This window comes from Mixophyes fleayi, chromosome 2 (assembly GCF_038048845.1).
Source record: "Mixophyes fleayi isolate aMixFle1 chromosome 2, aMixFle1.hap1, whole genome shotgun sequence".
Taxonomy (NCBI): domain Eukaryota; kingdom Metazoa; phylum Chordata; class Amphibia; order Anura; family Limnodynastidae; genus Mixophyes; species Mixophyes fleayi.
The window spans coordinates 376,496,149-376,510,038 of record NC_134403.1 but is presented as its reverse complement, the minus strand read 5'-3'; the positions used below and the strand labels follow the sequence as shown (position 1 = coordinate 376,510,038).

At 39.7% G+C, this 13,890-nt stretch overlaps 1 protein-coding gene across 1 annotated transcript in view; it reads left to right on the top strand.

Annotated features, from left to right (window-relative positions):
* GATD3 (glutamine amidotransferase class 1 domain containing 3) overlaps positions 1–13,793 on the top strand; it is a 52,854-nt gene extending 39,061 nt beyond the window's left edge. The window contains exons 5-7 of the mRNA XM_075197543.1: positions 12,159–12,251; positions 12,644–12,800; positions 13,546–13,793. Of these exons, the coding sequence (XP_075053644.1) occupies positions 12,159–12,251; positions 12,644–12,800; positions 13,546–13,674 (379 nt within the window). The 3' untranslated portion in view covers positions 13,675–13,793. The remainder of the gene's footprint in view (positions 1–12,158; positions 12,252–12,643; positions 12,801–13,545) is intronic.
* The last annotated feature ends 97 nt before the right edge of the window (positions 13,794–13,890 follow it).

The window sequence follows — 13,890 nt, the reverse complement described above, 5'->3', positions numbered from 1 at the left end:
AATATGCTGTGTATGAGCCCAGAGTATATCCTATGTACTGGTATATACAGTAATATGCTGTGTATGAGCACAGGGTATATCCTATGTACTGGTATATACAGTAATATGCTGTGTATGAGCCCAGAGTATATCCTATGTACTGGTATATACAGTAATATGCTGTGTATGAGCACAGGGTATATCCTATGTACTGGTATGTACAGTAATATGCTGTGTATGAGCCCAGAGTATATCCTATGTACTGGTATGTACAGTAATATGCTGTGTATGAGCCCAGAGTATATCCTATGTACTGGTATGTACAGTAATATGCTGTGTATGAGCCCAGAGTATATGCTATGTACTGGTATATACAGTAATATGCTGTGTATGAGCCCAGAGTATATCCCATGTACTGGTATGTACAGTAATATGCTGTGTATGAGCCCATAGTATATCCTATGTACTGGTATATACAGTAATATGCTGTGTATGAGCCCAGAGTATATCCTATGTACTGGTATATACAGTAATATGCTGTGTATGAGCACAGGGTATATCCTATGTACTGGTATATACAGTAATATGCTGTGTATGAGCCCAGAGTATATCCCATGTACTGGTATATACAGTAATATGCTGTGTATGAGCACAGGGTATATCCTATGTACTGGTATATACAGTAATATGCTGTGTATGAGCCCATGGTATATCCTATGTACTGGTATGTACAGTAATATGCTGTGTATGAGCCCAGAGTATATCCTATGTACTGGTATATACAGTAATATGCTGTGTATGAGCACAGGGTATATCCTATGTACTGGTATATACAGTAATATGCTGTGTATGAGCCCAGAGTATATCCCATGTACTGGTATATACAGTAATATGCTGTGTATGAGCACAGGGTATATCCTATGTACTGGTATATACAGTAATATGCTGTGTATGAGCCCATGGTATATCCTATGTACTGGTATGTACAGTAATATGCTGTGTATGAGCCCAGAGTATATCCTATGTACTGGTATATACAGTAATATGCTGTGTATGAGCACAGGGTATATCCTATGTACTGGTATATACAGTAATATGCTGTGTATGAGCCCAGAGTATATCCCATGTACTGGTATATACAGTAATATGCTGTGTATGAGCCCATAGTATATCCCATGTACTGGTATGTACAGTAATATGCTGTGTATGAGCCCAGAGTACATCCTATGTACTGGTATATACAGTAATATGCTGTGTATGAGCTTAGAGTATATCCCATGTACTGGTATATACAGTAATATGCTGTGTATGAGCCCATAGTATATCCCATGTACTGGTATATACAGTAATATGCTGTGTATGAGCCCATAGTATATCCCATGTACTGGTATATACAGTAATATGCTGTGTATGAGCACAGGGTATATCCTATGTACTGGTATATACAGTAATATGCTGTGTATGACCCCAGAGCATATCCCATGTACTGGTATGTACAGTAATATGCTGTGTATGAGCCCATAGTATATCCCATGTACTGGTATGTACAGTAATATGCTGTGTATGAGCCCAGAGTATATCCTATGTACTGGTATATACAGTAATATGCTGTGTATGAGCTTAGAGTATATCCCATGTACTGGTATATACAGTAATATGCTGTGTATGAGCCCATAGTATATCCCATGTACTGGTATATACAGTAATATGCTGTGTATGAGCACAGGGTATATCCTATGTACTGGTATATACAGTAATATGCTGTGTATGAGCCCAGAGTATATCCTATGTACTGGTATATACAGTAATATGCTGTGTATGAGCTTAGAGTATATCCTATGTACTGGTATATACAGTAATATGCTGTGTATGAGCCCATAGTATATCCCATGTACTGGTATATACAGTAATATGCTGTGTATGAGCCCAGAGTATATCCTATGTACTGGTATATACAGTAATATGCTGGGTATGAGCACAGGGTATATCCTATGTACTGGTATATACAGTAATATGCTGTGTATGAGCCCAGAGTATATCCTATGTACTGGTATGTACAGTAATATGCTGTGTATGACCCCAGAGCATATCCCATGTACTGGTATGTACAGTAATATGCTGTGTATGAGCCCATAGTATATCCCATGTACTGGTATGTGCAGTAATATGCTGTGTATGAGCCCAGAGTATATCCTATGTACTGGTATGTACAGTAATATGCTGTGTATGAGCCCAGAGTATATCCTATGTACTGGTATGTACAGTAATATGCTGTGTATGACCCCAGAGCATATCCCATGTACTGGTATGTACAGTAATATGCTGTGTATGAGCCCATAGTATATCCCATGTACTGGTATGTACAGTAATATGCTGTGTATGAGCCCAGAGTATATCCTATGTACTGGTATATACAGTAATATGCTGTGTATGAGCTTAGAGTATATCCTATGTACTGGTATATACAGTAATATGCTGTGTATGAGCCCATAGTATATCCCATGTACTGGTATATACAGTAATATGCTGTGTATGAGCACAGGGTATATCCTATGTACTGGTATATACAGTAATATGCTGTGTATGAGCCCAGAGTATATCCTATGTACTGGTATATACAGTAATATGCTGTGTATGAGCTTAGAGTATATCCCATGTACTGGTATATACAGTAATATGCTGTGTATGAGCCCATAGTATATCCCATGTACTGGTATATACAGTAATATGCTGTGTATGAGCCCAGAGTATATCCTATGTACTGGTATATACAGTAATATGCTGGGTATGAGCACAGGGTATATCCTATGTACTGGTATATACAGTAATATGCTGTGTATGAGCCCAGAGTATATCCTATGTACTGGTATGTACAGTAATATGCTGTGTATGACCCCAGAGCATATCCCATGTACTGGTATGTACAGTAATATGCTGTGTATGAGCCCATAGTATATCCCATGTACTGGTATGTGCAGTAATATGCTGTGTATGAGCCCAGAGTATATCCTATGTACTGGTATGTACAGTAATATGCTGTGTATGAGCCCAGAGTATATCCTATGTACTGGTATGTACAGTAATATGCTGTGTATGACCCCAGAGCATATCCCATGTACTGGTATGTACAGTAATATGCTGTGTATGAGCCCATAGTATATCCCATGTACTGGTATGTACAGTAATATGCTGTGTATGAGCCCAGAGTATATCCTATGTACTGGTATATACAGTAATATGCTGTGTATGAGCTTAGAGTATATCCTATGTACTGGTATATACAGTAATATGCTGTGTATGAGCCCATAGTATATCCCATGTACTGGTATATACAGTAATATGCTGTGTATGAGCCCAGAGTATATCCTATGTACTGGTATATACAGTAATATGCTGGGTATGAGCCCAGAGTATATCCTATGTACTGCTATATACAGTAATATGCTGTGTATGAGCACAGGGTATATCCTATGTACTGGTATATACAGTAATATGCTGTGTATGAGCCCAGAGTATATCCTATGTACTGGTATATACAGTAATATGCTGGGTATGAGCCCAGAGTATATCCTATGTACTGGTATATACAGTAATATGCTGTGTATGAGCACAGGGTATATCCCATGTACTGGTATATACAGTAATATGCTGTGTATGAGCCCAGAGTATATCCTGTGTACTGGTATATACAGTAATATGCTGTGTATGAGCACAGGGTATATCCCATGTACTGGTATATACAGTAATATGCTGTGTATGAGCACAGGGTATATCCTATGTACTGGTATATACAGTAATATGCTGTGTATGAGCACAGGGTATATCCCACGTACTGGTATGTACAGTAATATGCTGTGTATGAGCCCAGAGTATATCCTATGTACTGGTATGTACAGTATATGCTGTGTATGAGCCCAGAGTATATCCCATGTACTGGTATATACAGTAATATGCTGTGTATGAGCCCAGAGTATATCCTATGTACTGGTATATACAGTAATATGCTGTGTATGAGCCCAGAGTATATCCTATGTACTGGTATGTACAGTAATATGCTGTGTATGACCCCAGAGCATATCCCATGTACTGGTATGTACAGTAATATGCTGTGTATGAGCCCATAGTATATCCCATGTACTGGTATGTACAGTAATATGCTGTGTATGAGCCCAGAGTATATCCTATGTACTGGTATGTACAGTAATATGCTGTGTATGAGCCCAGAGTATATCCTATGTACTGGTATGTACAGTAATATGCTGTGTATGACCCCAGAGCATATCCCATGTACTGGTATGTACAGTAATATGCTGTGTATGAGCCCATAGTATATCCCATGTACTGGTATGTACAGTAATATGCTGTGTATGAGCCCAGAGTATATCCTATGTACTGGTATATACAGTAATATGCTGTGTATGAGCTTAGAGTATATCCCATGTACTGGTATATACAGTAATATGCTGTGTATGAGCCCATAGTATATCCCATGTACTGGTATATACAGTAATATGCTGTGTATGAGCACAGGGTATATCCTATGTACTGGTATATACAGTAATATGCTGTGTATGAGCCCAGAGTATATCCTATGTACTGGTATATACAGTAATATGCTGTGTATGAGCCCATAGTATATCCCATGTACTGGTATATACAGTAATATGCTGTGTATGAGCCCAGAGTATATCCCATGTACTGGTATGTACAGTAATATGCTGTGTATGAGCCCAGAGTATATCCTATGTACTGGTATGTACAGTAATATGCTGTGTATGAGCCCAGAGTATATCCTATGTACTGGTATATACAGTAATATGCTGTGTATGAGCCCAGAGTATATCCCATGTACTGGTATATACAGTAATATGCTGTGTATGAGCCCAGAGTATATCCCATGTACTGGTATATACAGTAATATGCTGGGTATGAGCCCAGAGTATATCCTATGTACTGGTATGTACAGTAATATGCTGTGTATGAGCCCAGAGTATATCCCATGTACTGGTATATACAGTAATATGCTGTGTATGAGCCCAGAGTATATCCCATGTACTGGTATATACAGTAATATGCTGTGTATGAGCCCAGCGTATATCCTATGTACTGCTATATACAGTAATATGCTGGGTATGAGCCCAGAGTATATCCTATGTACTGGTATATACAGTAATATGCTGTGTATGAGCCCAGAGTATATCCTATGTACTGGTATATACAGTAATATGCTGTGTATGAGCCCAGAGTATATCCTATGTACTGGTATATACAGTAATATGCTGTGTATGAGCCCAGCGTATATCCTATGTACTGCTATATACAGTAATATGCTGGGTATGAGCCCAGAGTATATCCTATGTACTGCTTTATACAGTAATATGCTGGGTATGAGCACAGGGTATATCCTATGTACTGGTATATACAGTAATATGCTGTGTATGAGCCCAGAGTATATCCTATGTACTGGTATATACAGTAATATGCTGTGTATGAGCACAGGGTATATCCTATGTACTGGTATATACAGTAATATGCTGTGTATGAGCCCAGAGTATATCCTATGTACTGGTATATACAGTAATATGCTGTGTATGAGCCCAGAGTATATCCTATGTACTGGTATATACAGTAATATGCTGTGTATGAGCCCAGAGTATATCCTATGTACTGGTATATACAGTAATATGCTGTGTATGAGCCCAGAGTATATCCTATGTACTGGTATGTACAGTAATATGCTGTGTATGACCCCAGAGCATATCCCATGTACTGGTATGTACAGTAATATGCTGTGTATGAGCCCATAGTATATCCCATGTACTGGTATGTGCAGTAATATGCTGTGTATGAGCCCAGAGTATATCCTATGTACTGGTATGTACAGTAATATGCTGTGTATGAGCCCAGAGTATATCCTATGTACTGGTATGTACAGTAATATGCTGTGTATGACCCCAGAGCATATCCCATGTACTGGTATATACAGTAATATGCTGTGTATGAGCCCAGAGCATATCCCATGTACTGGTATGTACAGTAATATGCTGTGTATGACCCCAGAGCATATCCCATGTACTGGTATGTACAGTAATATGCTGTGTATGAGCCCATAGTATATCCCATGTACTGGTATGTGCAGTAATATGCTGTGTATGAGCCCAGAGTATATCCTATGTACTGGTATGTACAGTAATATGCTGTGTATGAGCTTAGAGTATATCCTATGTACTGGTATATACAGTAATATGCTGTGTATGAGCCCATAGTATATCCCATGTACTGGTATATACAGTAATATGCTGTGTATGAGCCCAGAGTATATCCTATGTACTGGTATATACAGTAATATGCTGGGTATGAGCCCAGAGTATATCCTATGTACTGCTATATACAGTAATATGCTGTGTATGAGCACAGGGTATATCCTATGTACTGGTATATACAGTAATATGCTGTGTATGAGCCCAGAGTATATCCTATGTACTGGTATATACAGTAATATGCTGGGTATGAGCCCAGAGTATATCCCATGTACTGGTATATACAGTAATATGCTGTGTATGAGCACAGGGTATATCCCATGTACTGGTATATACAGTAATATGCTGTGTATGAGCCCAGAGTATATCCTGTGTACTGGTATATACAGTAATATGCTGTGTATGAGCACAGGGTATATCCCATGTACTGGTATATACAGTAATATGCTGTGTATGAGCACAGGGTATATCCTATGTACTGGTATATACAGTAATATGCTGTGTATGAGCACAGGGTATATCCCACGTACTGGTATGTACAGTAATATGCTGTGTATGAGCCCAGAGTATATCCTATGTACTGGTATGTACAGTATATGCTGTGTATGAGCCCAGAGTATATCCCATGTACTGGTATATACAGTAATATGCTGTGTATGAGCCCAGAGTATATCCTATGTACTGGTATATACAGTAATATGCTGTGTATGAGCCCAGAGTATATCCTATGTACTGGTATGTACAGTAATATGCTGTGTATGACCCCAGAGCATATCCCATGTACTGGTATGTACAGTAATATGCTGTGTATGAGCCCATAGTATATCCCATGTACTGGTATGTACAGTAATATGCTGTGTATGAGCCCAGAGTATATCCTATGTACTGGTATGTACAGTAATATGCTGTGTATGAGCCCAGAGTATATCCTATGTACTGGTATGTACAGTAATATGCTGTGTATGACCCCAGAGCATATCCCATGTACTGGTATGTACAGTAATATGCTGTGTATGAGCCCATAGTATATCCCATGTACTGGTATGTACAGTAATATGCTGTGTATGAGCCCAGAGTATATCCTATGTACTGGTATATACAGTAATATGCTGTGTATGAGCTTAGAGTATATCCCATGTACTGGTATATACAGTAATATGCTGTGTATGAGCCCATAGTATATCCCATGTACTGGTATATACAGTAATATGCTGTGTATGAGCACAGGGTATATCCTATGTACTGGTATATACAGTAATATGCTGTGTATGAGCCCAGAGTATATCCTATGTACTGGTATATACAGTAATATGCTGTGTATGAGCCCATAGTATATCCCATGTACTGGTATATACAGTAATATGCTGTGTATGAGCCCAGAGTATATCCCATGTACTGGTATGTACAGTAATATGCTGTGTATGAGCCCAGAGTATATCCTATGTACTGGTATGTACAGTAATATGCTGTGTATGAGCCCAGAGTATATCCTATGTACTGGTATATACAGTAATATGCTGTGTATGAGCCCAGAGTATATCCCATGTACTGGTATATACAGTAATATGCTGTGTATGAGCCCAGAGTATATCCCATGTACTGGTATATACAGTAATATGCTGGGTATGAGCCCAGAGTATATCCTATGTACTGGTATGTACAGTAATATGCTGTGTATGAGCCCAGAGTATATCCCATGTACTGGTATATACAGTAATATGCTGTGTATGAGCCCAGAGTATATCCCATGTACTGGTATATACAGTAATATGCTGTGTATGAGCCCAGCGTATATCCTATGTACTGCTATATACAGTAATATGCTGGGTATGAGCCCAGAGTATATCCTATGTACTGGTATATACAGTAATATGCTGTGTATGAGCCCAGAGTATATCCTATGTACTGGTATATACAGTAATATGCTGTGTATGAGCCCAGAGTATATCCTATGTACTGGTATATACAGTAATATGCTGTGTATGAGCCCAGCGTATATCCTATGTACTGCTATATACAGTAATATGCTGGGTATGAGCCCAGAGTATATCCTATGTACTGCTTTATACAGTAATATGCTGGGTATGAGCACAGGGTATATCCTATGTACTGGTATATACAGTAATATGCTGTGTATGAGCCCAGAGTATATCCTATGTACTGGTATATACAGTAATATGCTGTGTATGAGCACAGGGTATATCCTATGTACTGGTATATACAGTAATATGCTGTGTATGAGCCCAGAGTATATCCTATGTACTGGTATATACAGTAATATGCTGTGTATGAGCCCAGAGTATATCCTATGTACTGGTATATACAGTAATATGCTGTGTATGAGCCCAGAGTATATCCTATGTACTGGTATATACAGTAATATGCTGTGTATGAGCCCAGAGTATATCCTATGTACTGGTATGTACAGTAATATGCTGTGTATGACCCCAGAGCATATCCCATGTACTGGTATGTACAGTAATATGCTGTGTATGAGCCCATAGTATATCCCATGTACTGGTATGTGCAGTAATATGCTGTGTATGAGCCCAGAGTATATCCTATGTACTGGTATGTACAGTAATATGCTGTGTATGAGCCCAGAGTATATCCTATGTACTGGTATGTACAGTAATATGCTGTGTATGACCCCAGAGCATATCCCATGTACTGGTATATACAGTAATATGCTGTGTATGAGCCCAGAGCATATCCCATGTACTGGTATGTACAGTAATATGCTGTGTATGACCCCAGAGCATATCCCATGTACTGGTATGTACAGTAATATGCTGTGTATGAGCCCATAGTATATCCCATGTACTGGTATGTGCAGTAATATGCTGTGTATGAGCCCAGAGTATATCCTATGTACTGGTATGTACAGTAATATGCTGTGTATGAGCCCAGAGTATATCCCATGTACTGGTATGTACAGTAATATGCTGTGTATGACCCCAGAGCATATCCCATGTACTGGTATGTACAGTAATATGCTGTGTATGAGCCCATAGTATATCCCATGTACTGGTATGTACAGTAATATGCTGTGTATGAGCCCAGAGTATATCCTATGTACTGGTATATACAGTAATATGCTGTGTATGAGCTTAGAGTATATCCTATGTACTGGTATATACAGTAATATGCTGTGTATGAGCCCATAGTATATCCCATGTACTGGTATATACAGTAATATGCTGTGTATGAGCACAGGGTATATCCTATGTACTGGTATATACAGTAATATGCTGTGTATGAGCCCAGAGTATATCCTATGTACTGGTATATACAGTAATATGCTGTGTATGAGCCCATAGTATATCCCATGTACTGGTATATACAGTAATATGCTGTGTATGAGCCCAGAGTATATCCCATGTACTGGTATGTACAGTAATATGCTGTGTATGAGCCCAGAGTATATCCTATGTACTGGTATGTACAGTAATATGCTGTGTATGAGCCCAGCGTATATCCTATGTACTGCTATATACAGTAATATGCTGGGTATGAGCCCAGAGTATATCCTATGTACTGCTATATACAGTAATATGCTGGGTATGAGCACAGGGTATATCCTATGTACTGGTATATACAGTAATATGCTGTGTATGAGCCCAGAGTATATCCTATGTACTGGTATGTACAGTAATATGCTGTGTATGACCCCAGAGCATATCCCATGTACTGGTATGTACAGTAATATGCTGTGTATGAGCCCATAGTATATCCCATGTACTGGTATGTGCAGTAATATGCTGTGTATGAGCCCAGAGTATATCCTATGTACTGGTATTGTACAGTAATATGCTGTGTATGAGCCCAGAGTATATCCTATGTACTGGTATGTACAGTAATATGCTGTGTATGACCCCAGAGCATATCCCATGTACTGGTATGTACAGTAATATGCTGTGTATGAGCCCATAGTATATCCCATGTACTGGTATGTACAGTAATATGCTGTGTATGAGCCCAGAGTATATCCTATGTACTGGTATATACAGTAATATGCTGTGTATGAGCTTAGAGTATATCCTATGTACTGGTATATACAGTAATATGCTGTTGTATGAGCCCATAGTATATCCCATGTACTGGTATACAGTAATATGCTGTGTATGAGCACAGGGTATATCCTATGTACTGGTATATACCAGTAATATGCTGTGTATGAGCCCAGAGTATATCCTATGTACTGGTATATACAGTTAATATGCTGTGTATGAGCTTAGAGTATATCCTATGTACTGGTATATACAGTAATATGCTGTGTATGAGCCCATAGTATATCCCATGTACTGGTATATACAGTAATATGCTGTGTATGAGCCCAGAGTATATCCCATGTACTGGTATGTACAGTAATATGCTGTGTATGAGCCCAGAGTATATCCTATGTACTGGTATGTACAGTAATATGCTGTGTATGAGCCCAGAGTATATCCTATGTACTGGTATATACAGTAATATGCTGTGTATGAGCCCAGAGTATATCCCATGTACTGGTATATACAGTAATATGCTGTGTATGAGCCCAGAGTATATCCCATGTACTGGTATATACAGTAATATGCTGGGTATGAGCCCAGAGTATATCCCATGTACTGGTATGTACAGTAATATGCTGTGTATGAGCCCAGAGTATATCCTATGTACTGGTATATACAGTAATATGCTGTGTATGAGCCCAGAGTATATCCCATGTACTGGTATATACAGTAATATGCTGTGTATGAGCCCAGCGTATATCCTATGTACTGCTATATACAGTAATATGCTGGGTATGAGCCCAGAGTATATCCTATGTACTGCTATATACAGTAATATGCTGGGTATGAGCACAGGGTATATCCTATGTACTGGTATATACAGTAATATGCTGTGTATGAGCCCAGAGTATATCCTATGTACTGGTATATACAGTAATATGCTGTGTATGAGCCCAGAGTATATCCTATGTACTGGTATATACAGTAATATGCTGTGTATGAGCCCAGCGTATATCCTATGTACTGCTATATACAGTAATATGCTGGGTATGAGCCCAGAGTATATCCTATGTACTGCTATATACAGTAATATGCTGGGTATGAGCACAGGGTATATCCTATGTACTGGTATATACAGTAATATGCTGTGTATGAGCCCAGAGTATATCCTATGTACTGGTATATACAGTAATATGCTGGGTATGAGCCCAGAGTATATCCTATGTACTGGTATATACAGTAATATGCTGTGTATGAGCCCAGAGTATATCCTATGTACTGGTATATACAGTAATATGCTGGGTATGAGCCCAGAGTATATCCTATGTACTGCTATATACAGTAATATGCTGTGTATGAGCACAGGGTATATCCTATGTACTGGTATATACAGTAATATGCTGTGTATGAGCCCAGAGTATATCCTATGTACTGGTATATACAGTAATATGCTGGGTATGAGCCCAGAGTATATCCTATGTACTGGTATATACAGTAATATGCTGTGTATGAGCACAGGGTATATCCCATGTACTGGTATATACAGTAATATGCTGTGTATGAGCCCAGAGTATATCCTGTGTACTGGTATATACAGTAATATGCTGTGTATGAGCACAGGGTATATCCCATGTACTGGTATATACAGTAATATGCTGTGTATGAGCACAGGGTATATCCTATGTACTGGTATATACAGTAATATGCTGTGTATGAGCACAGGGTATATCCCATGTACTGGTATATACAGTAATATGCTGTGTATGAGCCCAGAGTATATCCTATGTACTGCTATATACAGTAATATGCTGGGTATCTCTGACGTCTCATTGTCTGTAGCTGGAGGCTGGTTTTATTTACAACCCAGTATTTGTCCCATGTATGGAGTGCGCTTGTTACTGATTCCATCTTGTATTTCTAACAGCTCCTCCTTCGCAGTGGATGGGGAGTCCTGTCGGGTTAACAGCGATGTGGAGCGAGTTCTCCAGGACTTTAAAAAAGCAAAGAAGCCGATTGGGTGAGTCTTCATCTGGCCTTTAATATGTGCTGGCCTGTCAGGGAAGGGTATTGTGCCAGGCGTAAGCCTCCCATTTACCATTCAACTCGTGCCATGTCCTGGCACTTCCTCTGACTAGTGAGATAACGGGTTCCCACCCGTTAGTCCTTTATAGCACCGGGCATGTTCTCTGCACACACAGTCCCCTCTATTTCACCACTATTTCCAGCTGTGTCCCACAATGGAGCAGAGCCTGGGACAGCTGTGTTCATAATGTGACCTTGATGAGTGGCTCCTTCTCATTGCATTTAATTCTTAGCTTTATATGTGGAGGTTTTGGTTGTATATTTCGGACTGCTGCTACTTTAGTTGAGGTGTAACATAATATGGCCAGCGGGCCCTCTCCCTTCCAGACTGTGCTGTATTGCCCCAGTCCTGGCTGCTAAGGTGATCCCTGGGGTGGAAGTGATTGTGGGCCAAGAAGAAGAACAAGGTGGGAAATGGCCGTATGCCGGGACCTCGAAAGCCATCTGTGCTCTGGGAGGCAAACACTGTGCCAAGGAGGTGCATATATCCTTCCAATAGGTGTATGTGCTCTGCTTGTGGGTCCTACTAACCCATGTATTATGCCTTCATCTCCCTCATCATTCCCTATGTACAGTAAGATGAGTCATGTCTGTGTTTCTGCCAGACATGGGGAACCTATGGTCTATGAGTCATGTCCTCTGGGCCACCAGGAAAACCTTCCCTCACTGTGATCCCCAGCATGTACCGTCCTCCAGCTCACACCACCCTCCATCATCCTTCCTCTAACTCTACACTTTCTCTTCTTCTCATTCATTTTCTTCCTGCCTCCCTGTCGCTCATTACACAGGTCTGCAGAACATTATAATACTAAGTATTATATTTTAGTAATAGTATGCACCTAGGTCTGTGTGTTTGGTGCTATTGCTGTGGACAGTGTACACGTCAAAGCTTGGATAGATCACTAGTCGTACGAGCCCTACGTGAGCCTGATATAACCTATAACTATTCGCATGTCCAGACTGTGTATTGTACATTCATCCCATGCGTCATATTCTCTGTGTGCAGCCAGTAAACAATGATGATGTTATGGGAACATTTGCAGTTAGGACCGTGCGGTGTATGACCGTTTTGCGGCCTTCTCCAGGTGAGAGGACACTACAGTGTGTCGTGTTGGTATTAGGAGATGTGAGATGTTTGTACACTCATTCTTGTTTTCGGTCAGCATTTTATGTAACCGTGTCAGCTGTACAGAATTGTTATTTCTGCTCCTTAATTCTTCATCTTCCACGAGGTCCATGTGGATAAGACACACAGTGTGGTCACCACCCCAGCCTTCATGGGCCAAGCTCCGCTGCACAGAATATTTGACGGAATTGGAGAGATGGTCTCTGCGGTGATCAAACTGACCGGAAAGTAAAGATCGTCTCATGATTTCTGATTATAGCCACCCATGACCTTCATTATTGGCGCGTGATGATCAAACCTGTTCTCTAATCCACTCGACAATTATCTGCAATAAATTCTCCTTTAATTTCATATGTACTGTGATCTCTTCAACACCGCAAAACTGCAATTCTCTTTACAGGGATAGATTGGAGGATAATATACTGTTCTCTGAGATATTAATGGATAT